Source organism: Amphiprion ocellaris, chromosome 24 (genome assembly GCF_022539595.1).
Source record: "Amphiprion ocellaris isolate individual 3 ecotype Okinawa chromosome 24, ASM2253959v1, whole genome shotgun sequence".
Classification (NCBI taxonomy): Eukaryota; Metazoa; Chordata; class Actinopteri; family Pomacentridae; genus Amphiprion; species Amphiprion ocellaris.
The window spans coordinates 21,747,917-21,771,000 of record NC_072789.1 but is presented as its reverse complement, the minus strand read 5'-3'; the positions used below and the strand labels follow the sequence as shown (position 1 = coordinate 21,771,000).

Here is a 23,084-nt window from a genome sequence, read left to right as displayed (position 1 = left end):
ATTTATCAGAAAAAGAAAATCAACAATTTCCAGTAGTCATTGAACTGCTCATCTGTGACTTTTGGTTTAATCCAGAAAACCAAAATCTAAGCTTCAAAGCATGATATTTAATCAAAATCACTATTTTGCATGCCTCATTTAAAGAGTTGTCAAAAATAATTCAGATTCTGTAAAAAATACAAAATTTTGCACTGTTCAGTGTAACTCAGAAGATATGACTGACTCAGTTGTGACAAACAGTCACACAATAAAAATTCTGTGACTTTTTAACTAAGCTAAGTAAAAACCCAGGAGACATATGGAAACAATTAAAAAATACAAGTAGTCAATTATCTTTAGTACATATTTTCCAATGTCAGAAGTCCCTGGGGACACTTAATGATTGCCGATTCCAGTTTATTTCCTGATTCAATTTTAGTAAAAGTTTTGTAAAACAAAGAATTTTTTTCTTTTGTAATATTTGTGACGTTACAACTGAGTCATACTGCAGGTACCAGGTGTTCGGATGATAACACTAACTCAGTATAAGGATATATACCGTTAAACTACAGTCCTTCCAAGTATGCTCTAGGGTTGGGGATTGATGCAGTATTATCATGTATTTTGACGAATGTACTGCAGTCAAAGAAAGGGTTCTAGAAAAAATCTGTAAGATGCAGTAATAGTTTGAGGCACTGACTATGGAGATTTTATCCATTATTCTGACATTTACTGCTATAAATAGCCCACTGCTGACTTTGCATAATGCAAACAGATCTCTCTTTTAGTAGCGTCCTTAGACCAAAGACAAAAAAGTTTGCACACCTAAATCTATAATCATTTGATTCTGTTTTTCTATGTTTAGCAAAGGGGAGTAAAAGACAAGAACAAATGCAGTGAGAGAAGAGAAAAATTCAAATTAAATGAAGTGTTTGAGGGGAGATTTCGACAAAGAGAAAGGCTGAGGAGCCCTGGAATAATAAGTAAAGACCTACTGTGCTGGAGGATCTCTGCCTACACTCAAATGAGGTTAAAAGAGCCAGGAGCCAGTCTGATATGTGATCCAAGTCTTAATACATATGATACAGGCAACCAATGTAGTCCTGTTGCTATTGTAGATATTGCGACTCTTGTAGTACATGTCTTGTAATAGTCAATGAACTTCATCAACCATGAGTTTTATTCTACTCCTTTTGAGCAGATACGTTAGGTAGAATGTGGATTTCTGCACATAAAAATGCTCTATTTTTATTTTTTACGTAAAACAGACTACTTGTTCCCAATACAAGTAACTCTAAGGGGCATCTCTAAACTGCAGCTGTTTCACCGACAATATTAAGAGTATTTGCCCACAGTAATTGCTTCGGATGCCCTTTCTGCCCGAGTGAAAACATAAGCATCTGCCACACTGTCGGTTAATGTCAGCTACTGTTTGAGAGGTCATGTGTACATTCTATTCTGTTTGTAAAAGGAGAGACTCGGGGAAGACAACACCCCTAGGTAAAGTGATCTGCTTATGGCATCTGACCCAGCTGGCTTGTAGTACTATGTGGACGCAGGAGTAATGGATCTGCGGTCGGGATGAAAGCGTAATGAGGGTGAGGCTCCTGAACAATAAGTGAAAGATGCCCGGCCTGCGTGAATAATAACAGGAAGCAGATCATTTGCTCGTGGATGTGCAGCTGATTGACACCGTGTGCATGTGGAACAAACACGCACGGCGTTCTCGGCGAAAACCACTTGTCCTCTGATGAAGAGCACTTGGCCCGGCGCCAGCCTTTCATCGTCTGTCACCGATATCACCTGGGTAATGACCTCTTTCGGCCAGTTGCCATAGCGACGGTAATTTGTATGGAAATGATGTCGGGCCTCGGGTGGAGGAGGAGGAGGAGGAGGAGGCTGCTGATGTCGGGGGAATAAAGCGTAGGGGTGCAGGACGGGCGGAAGCGTGGCCACGGTGGAAAGAAGACACGTGTTGTTGATCCTCACTGTGTCATCACACAGGGATTCATGTTCAAACTTGCTGATGAGTGCGTCTGCCAGCAGGGGACAGTGTGGCAGCACGAGGAGAGTCTATCTGTGCCGGAGCTCCATCATGCCCTGAACATGGAAAGTACAAGAGAGCTGGTGGCTATGAGGCAGTTGTCTTCCCATCCAAGGCAATTCTGCTGCCCTCCATTTATATAAGTGGGTCACTTGCACATCAGAGAGGTATCTATTCCCCATCTGTTTTGCTTTCGCAGTCTGGGGGAAAATGTAATCTTACTCCATTATGTTTACATGTCAGCGGGGGTCATCGCAGTCGTGGGTGAAATGCCGGGGAGAAACGCTGCAGCATTGAGACTGCAGTGCAGATATAAAGCCGTCCTCCTCCTCCGCTGAGCATCTTTTCAATTCTGCTGAGGTCGCCGGGAGGCCTCGCTCACTGTATATCTAATTCAGACTAAATGACACGAGTTTGTCCTTCAGTGGCACTGCCATGGGTCTATTGGAGTTGGGAGGATTCCCTCAGATTCCCGACGGAAGATATAAGCTTTTCAAGGACACCAAACTACTGGATGTGCCCAAGGTAGCTAAATGTCTACATCGGCTGTTTAAAAAGTCAATCACGTGTGAGGTAATGTGCCAGACTAATTAAACACTGCAGCGCTTTCATCTTGTGTGGCGGCATGAGTGTCTGGCTTCAGTGTTCTAGAAACAAATCGGGATCACATGTAAAGTCAAAAGTGTGTCTACGTGTTGTGAATGTCCTCACTCAAAAGAAGAAGCAGTTATCACAGCCTCATCCTGGCTTCATCACACCGCCTCCCTGATCTCTCTCCAGCTAATCAGTGGGGGTTTTTTGCACGTCTTTGTAGTCTTGATATGATAGATTATGCAAATGGGCCACTTTCATTGTCAGAGCTGGAGGAGAAATTCAGCAAACCACTACTACTGGCACAGTCTCCACACAAGAACGGGTGTTTGAGACACTCTAAGATGGATTTCATTTGAAACATTCTCAATGCCTTTAGTGAGGATTCAGCAATAAATAAAAACACAGCAGGGGGCTGAGTTGGTGGGAGCAACATATAAAGCATCCTGGTCTGGCAATTGGCTCCTGGTCTGTTTTCCCTCTCAGGCAAAAGAAATGACAGATTTCTATAGCAAGATGCCCATCCACATGAATGGACGAATCACTTTATACAAGATATCCTGTGTTGTAATCAATGGATTCTGAAAGATCACTCATTTTATTTAAGTATAAAAGTGCATGTCACAGAGTACCGAAGCACTAATGGACACCAAGAGTCATTAACATGCAAATATGTCATGTCAACTATTCATAACTATTAAATGTTAAATGTTGACAGAAAAAATAAATGGAATAGCACAAGTTTTATGACAGATTGGAGAAGAGGATGTGACTTCAGTGTGTGGGTACTCCATGTGGTACAACATTATCGATTTTTTTTTGTATCCAGCACCTACGTGACACCTACTTCTGTGGATGTGCAACATAACTATTCTAACTTCTCCTGCTCCGTGTGACCTACATACTCAATTCAATTCAGTATGTTTTATATAGCCCCAAATCATGACATATCATCTCTTTACATAGTAAAGGTCAAGCTCCAACAATTTTCTGACAGTAAGAAAACAAGAAAAGCACTCAGAGAGCGCAGTACTCCGCCAAGGCTGCTTAGTCATCGTATGATTTCTAATGGATAAGTCCCAATATGTCCGCAACCATCGATTTGTAGTAGGATATGTGACCATCGGCAGGCAGTTGACGAAGTGTTCACTTGTTGTCATAGTTACAGTGACGTCGTGCCACTATCTCGCAATGATACAGAAATCTTTAACAAATCCGTGGATCCAGACTATAAGCTGCATATATATATACATACACACATATGTGCATGCCAGAATCTAATGACTTGGTCCTTGTGTCATTTCTGACCTTCCCTAAAAATTTTACTCAAATCCGTTAGTCTGTTTTTGAGTAATGTTGATAACAGACAGACAGACAAACGTACGCCAATCGACACATAACTCCCTTCAAGCAAGATTTTCTTTTAATTAAATCATAAAAATGACACCATTTACCAGCAGGAAACTGTAAACATGGGAAGAATTTTGAACTTTCCAATGACCTTTGAACTTATCATGTGCGACTTTCGGCTTTGTCAGAAAAATCAATACACTTTTTTCATGCCTCATTTAAAAATCTGCCAAAAATAAACCATCTGCAGGAACCAGAATCAGTAAAAAAAACAAAAAATTCTGCACTCCTCAACGTAACCGAGGAGCAATTAATGACTCAGATGTGACCGACAGTGACATGGCAAAATTTAGGAACTTTTCAACTGAACTTCAGGTTGTGTTTCCACAGAGCTGAGAGGAAACAAGTATGAATACATATTGAAATTTAAGTAAAATATCTCTACGATACAGAGCCACCATTTTTTTCAGTGATGGTAACACCTGTGGGCACCTGGAAAATACCTACATTTGTTGATATCAGGACTTCTCAATTTTTGTACACTTACTAATAGAAAATAAAACATTTGTTTGTTCACTTTTCAGTGATTTATTACACATTAAGTGTGTTACATGGCAATGACATTTTTGAGTTTTCTCTGCTTCTAACCAGAGGTATAAGACTTTAAATTTCAGATAAAAATGACCCTAAAGTGAGCAAAAATGTGAAACACCCAGAAGTGGAAGAAAGTGCAACACATCTAAACATCAATTTGTGAATTATTTTAAACACTACTTTGCTTTATTTTAAAATTTTGAGAATACTGCAGAAGTAAAGCTGTTCCATTTACGACAAGAAAAATCTAAGCTAACATAAATGCTAAAACTGATAATCACATGACAGCATTAAAATTATGTAGTGTAGCAGAAGCATTGTTTTTCAAATTCTGTTTAGCATCTCAAACCCTTAAAATCTGGCTTGTGACTTAATCTAGAACAGGGGTGTCAAACTCATCTTAGTTCAGGGGCCACATCCAGCCCAATTTGATCTCAAGTGACCACAAAAATCACAGTATAACCTATAAATCACAACTCTAAATTTGTCCCTTGTTTCAGTGCAAAAATTAAGTTCTATAAATGTTTCAAGGATTCAAGGAATTGTCTTTTGTACAAAACATTATGAAAAACCTGAAATTTCTCAAGAAAAATAATTCAATTTCAACAATATGATTCCTCAGTTTATAGTTTACACATTACAACGTTCAGATCACAGAGTATCTACAAAGACGCAAGATCAAAACAACAAGTCAGACAAAAAAGACAAAAAAAACCAAAAACAAGACACAATATTACAAAAATGAGATGCACAATGAAAAAAATGACACAAAATGACAAAAGCGAGAAACAAAATCACAAAATGACACAAAACAAAACAGACAAAAAATTAGACAAAAAAGTTATAAAGCATCAAAAACGAGACAAAAAATGACACAAATGACACAAACGAGACAAAAAATGACAAAAAATAGTCAAACAATACAAGCGAGACGAAAAAGGAAACACAAAACGACAAAAACAATGAAAAAGCAAAACACAAAATGACAGAAATAAGACAAAAAACACAAGTGAGACAAAAAGAAAACACAAAACGACAAAAACGAGACAAATCGACAAAAGTCACACAAAAAACAACAAAAACAAGACAAAATATTTCAAAAATGAGACACAAAATGACAAAAGAAGCATGAGCAATTTAGTATTCTACTTTATGATCAAATCGACTTGTCAGGGTCAAGAAATTATTTTAACGGCGCTCACTCAACTGGTTGCCCGGGTGACCCATGAACAGGCGATATAGTCCCCGACACAGTGGCCCTTTGCTGCAGTTCTTCCACCATTCTTCTCCTTACTTTCCAGTCTGCCTCTCTACTAACCTGTCTGACATGTTTGACACCCCTGGTCTAGAAGTTGTGAATCACCAGTCAATATTCATATGAGAAAAATGTTCTTATTGATTTGCCAAAATTGATTTCAACCAGCCGTATTTCTCCTGAGATGTGAAATATAAGTTAACCAGTCATTCAAATTAACTGACAGATTTGGATCTTGAAAGAAAGTTGGCAAGCTCAGCCACCCGAAATGAGACTGATTCGAGCCGCCTCAAACCACCGCAAAGTGTAACTGTGGCCTGAATATGAAAATGCTGTGGGAAAGGATGTCTTCCAAATTCAATTCCACGCGTAATAACAGCTTCCACACTGTACACCTGCAGCTGTAGGTGAGTGTAGCCTGCTGAGCACAGCGTAGGAGGGAGTAAATGTACAGTATGAGATCAGACATGCAGTGTAAAGTGACAGCTGCTTTGTCATTCACTCTCTACTGACAACCAATCAAGCATCAGACATCTCAAGCTGAGAGCTGAGTATCCCCGACTGTCATTCTTCAGCAGCCACATGTACCAAGACAACTGCTATGTGCCACAACAGCAGCCAAGTAAAACCCAGTCTCTGTGTAATACATCAGAACAGGAGAAAACATGTTAATCGTCCAGGATTCATTAAATTATCTGCCATTATCCAATTAGATATCATACAAACTATGTATGAAGAGCAGGTTTTGTACACATTTATGTTATTGGAAAGATTATCTGTGTAATAAATGATATTCTGCCATGTCTGGATAGCATATAAAAACAGTAATAATTCCTTTGTCAACACTTATACCTGCTTATGTCAAGAAGTCTTTTATTGCTATATAACAAGGAATGCCCTCCGTACAAAGTCTCTTCCACAATACAGAAAATGCGACACTACTGGAAATACTGGACAACAGCAAAAAACGCATTGAATGGCAACAGCATGTCCAGGCAAAGCAACAGGTACAAGGTGTTTAGCAGGAAATAAGTCGGGTATGGAGATATTAAGTGTTTGATGATCGACAAATTATAGACGCACAGGAGTGAGAATGCAAATGATGTCAGAGAGGAATTCATGCAAATAAAACAATATATAAATAAATCAAACGGATCCAAGCAGCTCAATGACACACCTGGATCTGAACACAGAATTTAAGCTGACATAAAGTTCAGTTGTTACTTGGTGGCTTGACAATGTTCACAAAGGCTAACGGTAGGCTAACCTAGCATGAATGCATGATATGAACTAATGCTAATAGCTTTAGCAGCTACCAGTGATTCAAAATCTAACCTTGGATGTATACTACTGTTCAAAAGTTTGGGGTCACCCAGACAATTTCATGTTTTCCATCAAAATTCACGCTTTTATTCATGTGCTAACATAATTGCACAAGGGTTTTCTAACCATCAATTACTCTTTCAACACCATTAGCTAACACAATGTAGTATTAGAACACAGGAGTGACGGTTACTGGAAATGGGCCTCTGTACCCCTATATAGATATTCCATTAATATTCAGCCATTTCCAGCTACAATAGTCATTCACCATATTAACAATGTCTGGACTGCATTTATGATTAATTTAATGTTCTTTTCATTGATTAAAAACTGTGTTTCTTTCAAAAATAAGGTCATTTCTAATTGACGGTAGTGTATGAAAAGAAATTAACTGAAAGCTCGACAGAGGAAGTGACAAGTAATACAAGCGGTAAGGCGTGAACATTTCCATCGTCCTTTCTTGAAGCTTCACTTCCATCCTCTGTCTGCTCAACCCCTCTAGCTTTACAGATAACCCAGTGGTGAGATCTTAACATTCCGTATCAATTCCGACTTCAAATTCTTGCCAGCATCTACCAATGCCGCTTTAATAACAAGGAACCATCTATTTTCTCCATCAATCACAAATGCTATCTTCCTGCAGTGGCACAGCAAAGGCATCAAAGGCTTTCAAGATCAATATAAAGATCATGTCTTTTGTAGTTACACAGAGGTATCCACTGAATAACTGCTACCAGCATCCCACCTATTCTGCTATTTTCAGATTTGTCATCGAGCTGTTTCTCTGTATTAAAGACCCCCTGTGGTGAAAATCATGTTTTTATCTTGTCAACATGGCCATACAGTGATTTTTCTATGCTGGAAGAACTACAGTGAGTTAAATAAGCAGTCGGCACCATTGCTGAGTGTTTTCAGGGACTTTAAAAGTATACTTCCCTAAATGTAGAAGTGCTGCAACATCTCCAACATCTACCATCCCCCCCTAATATTGACATTATTCACCTCCAAATAGACACTTTAGTCTTTGCATCTCAATTATAATGACATCTTCTTCTACTTTCCTGGAAATCCACGTGAGCCTCAACAATCTACTAACGGCCTCTAAAATCCCAAACCTCCCATGATTGGAAAACCATGATATCCTTTAAATTTTAAAAATAATCATGGGAAGAAGAAGAAGAAGAAGAAGAAGAAGAAGAAGAAGAAGAAGAAGAAGAAGAAGAAGAAGAAGAAGAAGAAGAAGAAGAAGAAGAAGAAGAAGAAGAAGAAGAAGAAGAAGAAGAAGAAGAAGAAGAAAGAAGAAGAAGAAAGAAGAAGAAGAAAGAAGAAGAAGAAGAAGAAGAAGAAGAAGAAGAAGAAGAAGAAGAAGAAGAAGAAGAAGAAGAAGAAGAAGAAGAAGAAGAAGAAGAAGAAGAAGAAGAAGAAGAAGAAGAAGAAGAAGAAGAAGAAGAAGAAGAAGAAGAAATATAGCCAAAACAACACCATTTGTCAGAACCAGAAACTTTAAAAACAAGAAAAATTCTTAGATTGTTTACGCTCTGATGGTCTTTCAGCTGCTCTGTTAGAAAAAAGAAGAAGAAGTATAGTCAAGACGACACCATTTGTCTGAACCAGAAACTGTAAAATCAAGAAGAAGTCTTAGATTTCTTTTACTCTCTGATGGTCTTTTTGCAGCTGTGTTAGAAATACGAACCAAATCGAAACATAAACATCGTCTACAGTATATATATATATATATAATTTATTTATTTATATATTTGCACTGAACAGAAACAATCAAAAACAAACAAACCAAAAAGATTTCTGGGCCTCTCAGCTCAATCAAGAAGCTCGGCTGAGACCAACATGACAAAGGTACTTTTCCGCACAACTATTGACCACGTTTGCAGTTAAAGAGAAGAAAAGTACAGAAGCGACTCAGAAGTAAATACATCACAGTTGATCCATAAAATAAATGCAGCATGGTTGAAAAATGGGATACAGAGGAGTCGTTGGAAGATGTGTTCAGCATAGTGAATCATTTTCTAGAGGTTATGAGCAGAGTTTGTAGATACTATATAAAGAAACAACAGAATGTAACTGGATCTCAATAAGGATGTCCAAAATCAGTCTATGAAGAAACTAAAATAAGTAATTTTACACAGTAAACTGAGTGAACATGTAAGTTAGCAGAAGCTTGTTTCTGTTCTTTAACAGTAGTTTTTACAAAGATGCCTGTTTTATTTCCAAAGCAATTAATAACTGTCATCCATGCTTTGATCTAGGACCCTGTCTGTGCAGAAAACTGCAGATCAAAGACACAAAACATCACACAATGCTGTTTCAACATCTCAACACTATTATATCTGATGAACTGTGTTGAGCTACGACTCAGGCTGGAAAAAATGTGAATTTCATTGACTATTGTTGTTGTGATTCTGAATAATCGATGAATTGTTTAGTCGGTAAAATGTCAGACTGTACAAGATCGTTAGCTAAAAAATATAAGAGAAAAAAACTAAACATGTCCAGGTTGCAATGACATAAAATGTGGAAAAAAACCCAGCAAATTCGGTCAATATCCATGCACGACTACTCGTCTTCTATATTTTCTCATTCTGTGACACTTCCTTACACTTTCCTTACTTTACTGACACCCTTACTTGGATTGTTCCTGGTGACTTTTTTTGCCATGTTGTTGGCACTTTGGTTCAGCGGTGCTGCAGTTGCATGGCAACCAGAGCAACAACAGGCATCGGCAAAGAAATCAGAGGAAGGGTTGTGGAGGAGGAAGCAAGAAGGCAGAGATATGAGACATGCGGTCCTTCTATTACCACGGACAACGAGACAGATGAGCTTGCAGCCCTGGTGAAGAACCGAGGGGAGTGCCGTAAACGTATTGTTGTGTGTTTCACAGAGATATAGCTGTATGAATTGCTCCAAAGCCCATTACCATGGATGGCTTTCAGATGGTTCTGGTTGATAGGAATGGATCAGAGATGGGCACGAGAGGATTCAGATGGCTTGGCGCTATTATTAAAAAAGGTGGGAGCATTATGGTGAAGGAACATTTGTGTAGCCCACATATTTAACTCTTTGTCATGGGGCTACATCCACTCGACACAGGACATCGCTTACATTCACCCCTCTGCTAAATGTGACATTATCCACTCTGCAAGACTCCATTTTTTAGCAACCGCTTAAAAAAACAAATCCTTGCTGGCGTTACATAAATAATTCTGATTCTAATAATTAACTTAGACAATTAATTCATTACTAATATGGGTGGAAATTATAATTTTTTTTCCCCCAGAACAAATTAAGTGACAAAAACCTACAGAAGTGTAGAAACGAAACTAATCATCTGAATTATACAACAAATTGTTCTTATTAGGGCCTAAAAAAGTCCTTTTGCAGTTCAAGATTCACTGCTTAAATTCCTAAATACTGGAACTAAATTCACTTTTAGTGTAATTGAAGTTAAATAAAAAGAAAACAAAAGCAAACAGACACATTTTTTAAATATTTTGCTCACCTGTCAGAGAGCTTCTTAGCGAAGCCGAAGTCAGTCAGGCGGATGTGTCCTTCGCTGTCCAGCAGGATGTTCTCCGGCTTCAAGTCTCGGTACACGATTTCTTTGGAGTGGAGGTACTCGATGGCACATACGATCTCCGAGGTATAGAAGAGGCCCGTCGCATTGCTGAAGCGCCCACGGCTGCGCAGATAGCTGAACAGCTCGCCGCCGGGCACGTAGTCCATCAGCATGTAGAGGAAACGTTCATCGTGGTGGGTCCAGAACCTGCCAAGAAACAAAGGAGACACAGGTCGAACGTGATTCATTGTTAATGGATGTTTTTTGAGAGCCCGGTGTAACTTCTCCAGTCCACAGTCCTACATGTCCTTTGGAGGGTAAAACTGTTAAAGTGCTGTCTGACGAGTTGGGGAAATCAGATAAAATGAGAGGCAGTATCAGTCTCAGACTCTTCTATCCCCCAGTGTGGTTTGGAGGAGCGTACAGCAACTATTTCAGCTGGAAGGGCACTTCAGAGGAATAAAAACAAGAGAGAACTGTCACTGATGAAGATGGAGGAGGCTCCAGTGTTTTCCATAAGTGCTGGCTGCCGGCCACAGACGATTACTGACTCTTTCCTACACTGCTATTTCAGCTCCACACTTCCTTTTTTCTGTTTTTTGCAGCTCTACTTATCTCGACATGCAATCGGTTTATTTCCAAACATACAGCAAACACAGTCCTCGCATGTTCTGGATTACAAGATAAATATCAGAAAACAAGCCAGCAGCTTATTGCAGACACACTTTGTATAGAACATAAATGTCAAAGATGTCTCGTTAAACTGTGGAATGAGTGCAATATATCAGAAGTGCAATAATGAGAATATATAGGAAGTGATATATGTACACTTGTGTGGGTGAGGTTTGATGTTTCATTCATTTATTCTAGTATTTTATCATTTATTTATTTATTTAAGCTATTTTCATACCATGTTTTTACATTAGTTCTATTTGTGAATGATGCACTGACTGGATTGCATTCGTAATGTCGTTGTACTTGTTACAATGACAACAAAGTTCTATTCTATTCTGTTCTACATTGCATCAATTAAGGAGCATTGATGAGCTGATTTTCATACTGCATTTACTATATTGATCACCATCTGTCGTCTCTCAGTTTATATCCATCTGAACAGTAAAACCCAACAGCAGGTTTGAAAGGTTTTCTTTAAAAAAAAAAAAAAAGGACATAAAAAATCAGCAGCATGACACCATTAATCAGCAAAAGACTGTAAAAACAGGAGGACTAGTCTATAAACTATTTATATGTGACCTAAATCTAGCCTTAAAATTGTGATACTTCTTAAAAATCACATTATTCTACATGTGTGTTTAAAAATTTGCCGAAAAAAAATTATTTGTGCAAACCACATTTAGTCAAAAATGGAAAATTCTGCATTCCTTCACGCAACTGTACAGCCTTTGAATGACTCTGCTGCCACTAACAGTCTTGTAGGAAAAATTCAGTGACTTTTTGGCTGAACTGCAGGCTGTGTTTAGCAAAAGCCGAGCAGAAAGGCGACAAGCATGGCAACATATTCATTCGTATGTCGAGCCACCATGTTTTTTCCAGTACTGTTACCACTGAATTCTATTTTGTTATTGATAAGTTGTCAAAGAAATTAAATTTTCATTTTTGTTTTCTGATATGATATTTTCCTGGTTTCCATAGAGGTGCAGGACTTTACATTGCAGTGAAAAATGAACCCACAAACGCTGCTTCGTGTTCCATGTTCGTCATTTGTGTTGGCATATGTCTCGAAAATCATAATCTACAATCGATCATGTGCACATTTCAGCATGTTTGTTTCTACTGCATCAGGCCTCGCACTGTTCAACACTTCACAAACGGAATATTCTTCAGTCACTCGGGCATCACAGAACATAACGTACATTCAATATTTGGAAACAGCAAGAACTGGGAAGCAGCATTCAGTCTCTAGAAACAAAACAAACACCTATTGCAAAATTCAGGATTTGTGGCCGTCAAGCTGCTGTCATCTGTTAAACACACGTAAGAACAGCAACGTACGTAAAAATCTGTAAAAGTCTAAACTTCGTTTGTGTTTTTCAAACACCACACACCACCAACCATTTTTTGCTTTATTTAATATGATTATTCAGCTTGATATAATACATTTATTGGAGTTTAATTCCCCCAAACCATCTTATTATATACATATCAGCCACAGTAATAAAGCTACTGCCTGATATTGCAAAGCAGCATCCACATTAATGTCACAATCCAAGGTTTCCCAGCACATCACTGCACTGTCAGTAGTTTTCATGTTTTGGCTGATTAATGTACTATGTATGAAATTTCTCACATTGCTGAGACCTTACTTCATACAACAACTGTGCTTTTTTTTTAAATACAAGGCTGAGTCGCAGTGAATAACGCACCTCACGCTGTCCTTTTCATCTATAATTAGCCGACTGTATTTTCTTTCACAAATTAAAAACAAGTAAAAACAAACCTGGCGGCACAAGACTATTTAACTCCTGCTCTATTTTTAAATGTAATTCTGAACACTGTTCGATGTGTATTAAATACACATCAGATTTAGATACTGAAATTACAGCAAAGCCTAACTGGGACAGGCTTTTAGAGACTGTTTTTCACATTAGACAAAAGGAGGATATGTGCTGAGGGACTGATTCTCACTTAAGTAAGGAATATGCTTGGGAGATCAGTGTTTTATTGCACCCAATAAAGTTCAGCGTGACTCCTCTGTACCACACTGCTGATTTCACTCACACCGTCTGTTCCTTAAGACTGCAAATTATACTGGATTTGTATCAGCAGGGAACTTTTATTCCGATCAGGACAAGTCTGGAATGTATTTTAGTTTGTGTTATAATGAGACAATGGAGCAAAAGGTGAATACTTAGATGAAGAAACATCAGAATACTTTAGCATTTTAAGAAACGGTCTTGTTGTGCTAGATGGGGTTAGTTTAGCTTAGCATAAAAACAGAAAGTATGGGGAAACAGCTAGCATGGTGCTATCCACTGTTAAAAACACCTTTAAAGTTTGTCTGATTAACATTTCCAGAAAACCTGAAGGTGCTATGTGCTCAAACTATTTCTTGCTGAACAGCAGCTGGTAATAGTGACTGTTTGTCTTGTTTTACAGAGAAGAAAACAAAAGCTGTGTTCACTGATTGAATCCGTTTCAGCCGGAGACGCTGTACAGGTGGGTGGGTGTAGCTTAAAAAAAAAAAAAAAAAAAAAAAAGTCATAAACCTAAAGTCCTTTTTACATAAACTAAACAAACAGGATCCAACATGTAAATTTAGGCTATGAGAGCTGTTTGTCATCCTGCTTTCAGTCTTTGTGCTCAGGTAGGCTGATCACAATTTGATTCCTGCTCCATGTCAAAGTCCCAAAATGTGGAATTACTGCTTTAAAAACGAGCAAAATGATTTCTTCTAATAGACATGGAGGATTTTTTTTTTAGATGATTAAGAAACAAAATTGACTAAATGGCTGAACTATTCGGAAATTATGGAATAATTCATTTTGACACCATCTTAACAATACTTATATGTATATCAAATTGGAAAATAAACCAAATTGTCTAACTTTTAATTATATATCATTGGATACTACTTTTACTGAAGTGACAATAAAGTTAGTGGCTGATATGACAGAACATCTGAATATTCTTTTCTGGGACTTTTTGGCTGAACTGCAGGCTGTGTTTACGAAAAACTACAAAACTAGGAAGCAAATCTAAAATCTAAGTATTATAACATCTACAACATACAGAATTACCCTGTTTTCCCAGTTTGATGACATTTGTGAGTTTTCTCTTCCTTTACATATGGTTGTGCTGTTTGTATGGAGGTGCCGTGAAAGATCTGCCCACATGTGACAGGATTAAAAAAAACTCCCACAAACTCTTTGGTGTATCGCGGATTAATTAGATGTTTCGGTGTCATTAAATCTGGCATCATATTTAAAATTCATTCAGACGAAGACATGATGATTTCTCATATAGTCAGTGTAGTTTTTTTACCGTGTGGAGAGTCAAACTATTTCATTCAGACCTAATTGCACCAATGAGACAAGTAACCTGTGAATGTCATAAATTCTCCTAAATTGCTCGTTCGTGTCACGTAAGAACAAATCTGCTCTTATGACCAGCTCTTGCAAGAGACCAATTGTGCGCCTCCATGATGTTGGAATTAGGTTCACTCATCACTGCCTGTCCAAGTGGTTGATTATCTCATTAGTCCTGGGTGACATAATGTGTGTGGTATTGTGACGAGTACTCAGCCTCAGCGCTGAAACATCAGTTCTGTGTTTCTAATTGGAGTCAGTGTGTCGGGATTCGAGACTACACTTTAACTTTCTTTACAACGTGTTTCCCCAGTGGATCGTGACCTCTGCCTCCCCCCTTGTGTGTTTGCGGCCGAGACTCACAGTCGGATGAGGAAGGGGTGGTTGACCTCTGTCAGCACCTCCTTCTCGTTGTGGACATGCTGCTCCTGCTTCAGTCGGATCACGTCCGGGATCTTCATCTGCTTCAGGGCGAAGAAGGCCCTGCTCTTCTTGTCCTTGACCAGGAAGACTCGGCCGAAAGTCCCCGTGCCTGTGGAGGGAGGGATTTTTAATGCATCTACCAATTACTATCATTACATTTGAAACCTTTAATGGGTCATTGCAGAATTGAAGGACATTTTGTGTCCCACACATCAAATTTCAAATAATCCATGTACCAAATATTAAAATATGCAGTTATTGTGTAAATTTATTTATCCTGAGAAAACTAGGAGAAAAGAATGTTTGAAAACATTTTTAAAAATACCAAATAAGTCTGGAGTTTCACCTAAAATGCCATTTTTCTCTTGCCCCACACCCAGGATGACCACATTGAATCTCAAATAAAACAGTTAAAATTAAATTTAAACCTCCTTTCTTTGGAATTATTTTTTCATTGATGTCTCTTGTAATTGTGGAAACACGTTTCTTTTTTAAATCAATATAATATTTTAAATAATAACTATCATGCACGGAACTTGTGTCCCACAACAACCCTGTTAGCATGACCTTTTTAGCTGGCAGAAGAAGAAAACAGTGAATCACATGATACAATGGAATTAACATTATCAAAGGTGTATTTTTTAAAAAATTTGAGGCCCAAATGTCCTCCAATTCTGGAATGACCCATATAATCATTTTCACAAAACTGTAACAAATGCTCATTGCACGTTCCAAGGTAATGTCCGAAATCCAGTGATATTAATTTTACAATACTGTAATAGCAATGATTCTAATGACTCCTGGACTCACTGAAAATCATAAGTGCTTGTAAATTTAGAAACTGAAGAGCGAAAATACCTGTTGGCTCTACAGTCCTGACAAAAAAATGACTTACTTCTCCATCCTGAGTCACCACAAGATTTTAAGTCTATTATGTGAAGACTTGGGTTGTTTTTTTTAATTTTTTGTATTACAGAATAAGTACAAAGTGACACTAAAAGTATATTACAACCCATTTATCTGAGCACTCAATGACTTGAATTTGTGCAGCTTCTTCAGTGTGAGATAATTAATGTTTAAACAATATAACATGATATGATTAAAACTTTATGAAATCATCATTCTTGGTAAGCAATCAGTGCTAAAAATACACTATTAAAAGCTCTAAAATCAAAAGCTGACATACTTTTAAGGACAGACATTCTTTTATTCTATATTTAGTTCTGGTTTCATTCATGATGTTGCCACCTTGTGACTTCCTATTTAAAGACCTTTGCATATTTCTGTAGATGAAAAACATTAGTTTGTTTTACAGGAAAACGTATTTAGGTAAAGCCATAATCATGTCGTCTTTGCAAATCTTCAGTCACATACAGAAGACAAACTTCCAAATTTTGAAGGTAAAATACACAATTCTTCCAGATATATCAAAAAATACTGAAGCATAACCAACTGACATTCGTATTGGTGTATTGTGATGAGGTCAACTTTTTGCACTGTTTCTTGCGCAGGACCTCAAAACAAGATTGAAGCAGACATGCTCATTCACAATTAATAAAACAAATTAAGAAACACGTTTGACAGCTGAATAGGACAGAATCAGGACAGTCTTTCTTCAGTTCCTTCACAACCAATATGTTTAAACTGACAAGATATGTTTGCTTGAAGTCATCTTTCTGATGTAAATGTTGATTGGATAAATTGATAACTATAGAATAATGACACCATTTGGGTTTGAATTGGTTCCTATAAGTCTTTTTTCACTGTGCAATTCTGTGAGCCACCAGGTTAAAAAAAAACTCATGCGAAAATGAAGATTTAGGCAGAAAGAATAACCAGACTAAGTGTGAAAACTCAACACTGTAAGAGAAAATAGAGCCCCACTTTTGGAGAAGGCTAAACAACCACCTAAACCTGCATAGTTATTTATACAATGAGGTGTTTTACATACGATAAAAACAATTGCTGTATTCTACAAAGTAAAGGATTTGTTGGAGAACGAAGTATTGTGCATGTTCTATAATTCTCTGATTGTTCCATATCTGACCTACAGCATTGAAGTTTGGGGAAATTCCTGCAAGACAAACATCCAGTCAATTTTCATTTTATAGAAAAGAGCCTTCAGAATAATCAATCAGGAAAAATTACAGATATCCAACAAATCCATTCCTTCTTCAGTTAAAATTGTCAAAATTTCATGACACAGTAGATTATACTACCCTGCAAATTAAGTAGAAAGCTTATAAAGAAACTCTACCAGTCAATGTCCAGAACAGATCTGCAAAAAGAGAAATAAGTAAAACTTAAGAGAACAGAGATTTTGAAAAAAACAAGATTTAGGGCCAGATTGATTAAATTCAATTTTATTTATATAGCGTCAATTACAGGTCAAATTGTCTCAAGAGGCTTTACAGAACCCATATGCCTGAACCCCAAGAGCGAGCCCTAAGGCGACAGTGGCAAGAAAAAACTCCCTTTTAACGAGAAGAAACATTGAGCAGAACCCGGCTCTTTATGTGGGGGGATCCATCTGCCTGCTGGCCGGCTGGCAGATGGGTCCTCATAATAGAACGCTGCATTTCTGTAAAAGGGGTCAATTTATGGAACAATCTAGACAAGCAATCAAAGGAATCTAAATTGCACACAAGAATTAATGTAATCAAAACCAGCATATTTTTATGCTCAGACTTTATAGACATTTTGTTTGTTTTTTATTATAAATTAATTGTTTAATATAAAAGGGCAGAGTAGATAAGTTAATTCTTCATTGTGCTCCCTTTCATTCAAGAGTTTGGAAACTTTTGTTTTTGTATTGAATTGTGTTTTTCTTTTGTCAATGAATGAACTAAAAAACTAACAATACGATAAAAGACGTGCACTGAAATGTTAGTTAAAGTACATGTATGCGAGTACAGGGGGTCCTTGGTTTATGACGTCCTCGACTTACAGCATTTTGTCGTTATGTCGGAATTGGTTATGGACGGGATCTCGGTCCTTCATGTAACCAGTAACAATGAAATGCCGTCGTTACTGGCTACGTGGAACTACAAATATGTCGTCACGCGGCGCTATAGGACGCTATATTTGTCGGCTGCACACCACCTTGGAGTGTGCTACATTCGTTAACTTTTTGCCCTTCATCATGGCTCCCAAGCACAAGTCAGACTCTTCTGACGGCAGGTGCTTCAAAGAAAAGGAAAGCCATCTCCATGTAAGTGAAATTAGATACAATAAAACACTCGGAACATGACTTCTCAGAAGATCAGTTCAATATCGTGATGCACATAATGGCTTTGTTTACATTTCTGGTGAAATGCCCTGTATAATCAGTGTCTCCATTGATGGTTTAACTGTAATACAGTATATTATAGCCCTAGATTATAATTATACGGTAATGTAAAAGCTAAATTTTACCTCCTAAAGCTCAGTGAATCAAGTATTGCTGTGAAAATGGAAGTTGTTGTGTTTTGTCAGAGGTGAAAAAAAGGACAACAGTCTGGATTGGGTGTGATGTGATTTGTAGTGACAATACAACTCTTTCAGTACAAATGGCGGCAGTCTAATGACAGCAGATTGTCATCAGGTCTTGTCTATTATCGTCCCGGCCTGTTATCAGATTTTATCACAATCGTTACTTTGATCTGATAGCTGATTAAATTAAAAATGTGTTCCTCTGGCTCGGACTCTCTCTGAACTGCTACTGGCTCCTCATCCCACCCACAGCATTATCAGATTGGTTATAAATCTCAAGGAAATGACCGATCAACACTGTGTTTTTGGAGATGTGGGAGAAGCATAGGTGGGAGGTAACGCAGATGTAAGCTGAAGTCACCGCATGAATCATTATGATCTATCTCAATGACAGCCGTACCAGAGTTCATTTTCACTGTGGAGGAATATTACTCCATTGAAAAAGCCTGAACTTGTTATGTTTGGGTGAAGCATAAGCATACCGACAGAATGAAGACATGCCGGTGAGCAATTTTTCAGGAAGCCGCATTTAATAAAAGGGCAAAAGTGATAAGGGATTTCATTCAATGGAGGTGAAAGCAATGGCTTTTAAATCACTCACTTATCTCTTCCGCCTGAAATCCACCATAATGCACTTTGTGGCAGTAAAAAAGAGCCAATGACTATGTATTGACTTATGCAGTGAGGCTTGAACTAACCAATGTTTACAGCTTAATAATGATGAATATTTAACAAACTGACAGATTACAATATTGAAAGTGCAAATTGGCTTCAAATGTTGAATGAAAAATATTGAAAACACCCATCAAAATACAGCATCAGATCATTTTCGCGATATTCATCTTTTAAAAGTTCAACTTTTAACCCAACAAGAATGATAAGTTCTAAAGCTGATCAGAAAAACGGAGAAGATTACAACTCATTTATGTCTAAAAAGAACTCCATATTCTGTCTCAAACACTTAATTTAAAGCCACAATGAAATGGAACATTGTGTGGAGTAGTCTGTAGTTCTTATACGACCTACTAAACGAAAAGGCACAGGGTTTTAATGGGCATAAAGTTGAAAATGTAAGGATATTAAAATTAAAATAGGAATACAACAATATATAAACACTCCACCACTAGTAGTTCTGCATTCACAATACAGAACTATTGTTGGCACGATGTACCTAAATGACCTCTTTCATAGTGAATTTAAGAATATTCTGTCTGTTTTTAAATTTAGATGAACTGAAGTAGGATCGAGATAAAAAGAGGATTCTTAAAAGCAACACTGAAAATGAGGCAAAATACAACTTTCTGATCAAGGAAGATCTTTAACTGTTAAAAGTTTATATTTTGCACTAAAAATAAGTTTGTAAACCAACAAAAAAAATAGTAACAGCTGACAGATAAACGCAGTGGACTCAAACACAAAATATTTCCCTTTGAAATGGAAAAAAAAGTAGAAGCATAAAGCAGACGACAGTGCAATACTTCAACCACCGTTGCATCACACTGTGCTCATCTCTGCAAACAGAGCTAAAGTGAGCTCACATGTACAAAGTCAGGTGACTGTTGCTTAACTGAACCTTTTAAGTGTCACCAACAGAGAACAGAAGAGCTTTAAATTCGTCTGAATTACAAGCCGACTGTCATTTACGCAGACTGAGAGGACAGAGAGAGAGATGAGCAAACATCTGCATGCGAGAAGTTGAGATTTTTGCTTTATCTTGTAAACACTTTGTTGGTTTACATATAACTGAGAGGTCGGTGCAGATATGTTGAACTGTAAAGTCACACATTAACATTATCTTCATATCTTAATTATGCATTATTGTTCAAAAGTTTAGGGTCACTTAGAAATGTCCTTATTTTTAAAAGAAAAGAATTTTTTTTTCAGTGAAGATAACATTAAATTAATCAGAAATACAGTCAAGACATTGATGTGATAAATGATTATTCTCACCGGATGTGGCAGATTTTTTCTACATAGGGATACAGAGGCCCATTTCCAGCAACCATCACTCCTGTGTTCTAATGCTACATTGTGTTAGCTAATTGTGTTGAAATGCTAATTGATGATTAGAAAACCCTTGTGCAGTTATGTTAGCATATGAATAAAAGTGTGAGTTTTCATGGAAAACTTGAAATTGTCTGGGTGACTCCAAATTTTAATTGTTCAATTATGTATATACTTATTACACATAGACGACAAAACAATAGCAGCAATAGACACTCCGTCAATAAAAATATGAAAGTGATTTAACAGAATGTTTGACCATTAACCTAAATGCATCAGATGAAAATGCCACGAAAATGCATATCAAAAACTCAAACTCTACTGGCATGAGCAAATGCCAGTTATGCTCCCTTCATGACTCATAACTGCCCATCATATCCGGATATAATGGAGCCCCTTCGCCCTCCATTAGTCTCCCCATGGCTTCCATCAAGGTCTCCAAAAGTGCACTAGAAAACAGCCACCTGGGTCTGTCATTGCCCTAAAACATGTCTCCAGAAGTCACCTTGGGGAGGCGACAGCAGACGGGGACCAGTGGTGACCCTTAAGAGATGGGATTTGCGATCAAAAAACATCCACGACCCTGGATGTTCCACCTAAGCAATGCAATACCTACGGCCTGCTTCCAGCGCTGCCAGAATTGAAGAAGGGTTAGTCCCCGCCAGCCGACCCTTTTCCTTATTAATGTGGGTAAAACTAATTATATTTGTTGGTGTTTTTCCAATAAAATTATCACCCATGTACCTTGATAAACAGGCTAAAGTGGTCAAATTCAAAGTAAGATCGATCAAAACACAGCTTGATTTAAAACAGGTCATTTAAAAATATCACTAATTATCAATATTGACTGAAATTAAACATTTCATCGTGATAAATTTTATTCTATATCACACAGCTCCAGTATTCATTCATTACCAGAGAAACAAGGTTCTCATGTATTGTAAAGTAGAGGCTGCCTTTAGGTGTCAAGGTGTGTGTGTTAGCGTCAGACCGATTATTGGCCTGGCCGATAATCGGGGCCGATATTTGGCATTTTTCTGATTACTGGTATGGGTATTGCTACTGAACGATTATTGATGCAGCCTCCTCTTTCTGTCTGTCGTCACTCTGTGATCTCAGAAATGTCTCTCAAACAGAAACTGCAAAAAACTGAAATAGAAACCAAACCAGGTACATAGCTACTTGCACAATGCTACTGCTATGCTAACAGCTAACGGCTAAGTTAGAAGGCAAACACAAATTACCCAAATATACAATCTTGAAAATGATAATTAATAACACTGTAAGATATGAATCTCAGTGGGAAATAAAAGTGAGAGTAAAATGTAAGGTTAAGAAAATAGAGAAGAACCGCAGAAGATCAATCTCAGTTGAGCCCACATAAGAGGAGAACATCCTAATTTAATCACTCCTATTTTTATTTCACATATTCAGTTATAGTCACCCTTATTAATGAGGAAGCCTACATCTCAGTCGATCCTTCATGTGTGTTTTGTGTGTGAGGTTAACATAATTGTATGCACAGATTCTGATATCATTAGAAAAATTCCATATTTACATTTGGTGAATGATTCAAAACAAGAAAATGGAAAATCACTCTTGTACTTCCTTTTGTCTGCCTGACTATTGCATTAGAATCAACAACCAAGTGGTTTTGTGTGTTTTTAGAAGAGTTATTACAGACAGTTCCAAAACTTAATTATAAAGGTTGTCCATCAAAAAGAAGAAACTGGTCACAGATACAAAAAAAAAAAAACACATATAGAGATGCCTTATTGCAGGGGTGTCACATTATTTTAGTTCATATTTTGATCTCAAGTGGGCAGGACCAGTAAAATCGAAGCATAATAACCTATTAAAAAAAACAAACAAACATAATTTTCCTTTGTTTTAGAGCAAAAAGTACATTCTGAAGATGATCACTTGTAATGAACTATCTTTTTGCAAAACATCATGAACAACCTGAAATTTCTTAAGAAAAATAAATGCAATTTCAACATTATGCCTCAGTTTATCATTGACACATTACAACCTACAGATCACAGTGTGTCTACAAAGGAACAAAACATTTAGTCACAGGTATCTGAAGCTGAATGATATCGGATTTTACTTTATGATCTACATGACAAAAGTCAGACAAAAAAAAGACAAAAAACAACAAAAAATAAGACAAAATATTACAAAAATGAGACAAAAGGACAAAAACGAGAAACAAAAAATTACAAAAAAATGAGACAAACGAAACAAAAAAACACAAATGACAAATACGAGACACAAAACGACAGAAGCAAGAAACAAAATGAAAAAAATATGACAAAAAATGTAAGTGAGACAAAAAGGAAACACAAAATGACAAAAACGAGAAACAAAACGACAAAAACATGAGACAAATAAAAGTCAGACAACAGAAATTCACATCAGCTTGTATACTGA

At 37.4% G+C, this 23,084-nt stretch overlaps 1 protein-coding gene across 1 annotated transcript in view; it reads right to left on the bottom strand.

Annotated features, from left to right (window-relative positions):
* prkx (protein kinase X-linked) overlaps positions 1–23,084 on the bottom strand; it is a 61,037-nt gene that overhangs the window by 25,233 nt on the left and 12,720 nt on the right. The window contains exons 2-3 of the mRNA XM_023290372.3: positions 15,117–15,285; positions 10,651–10,914 (exon numbers count right to left, since the gene is read on the bottom strand). Of these exons, the coding sequence (XP_023146140.1) occupies positions 10,651–10,914; positions 15,117–15,285 (433 nt within the window). The remainder of the gene's footprint in view (positions 1–10,650; positions 10,915–15,116; positions 15,286–23,084) is intronic.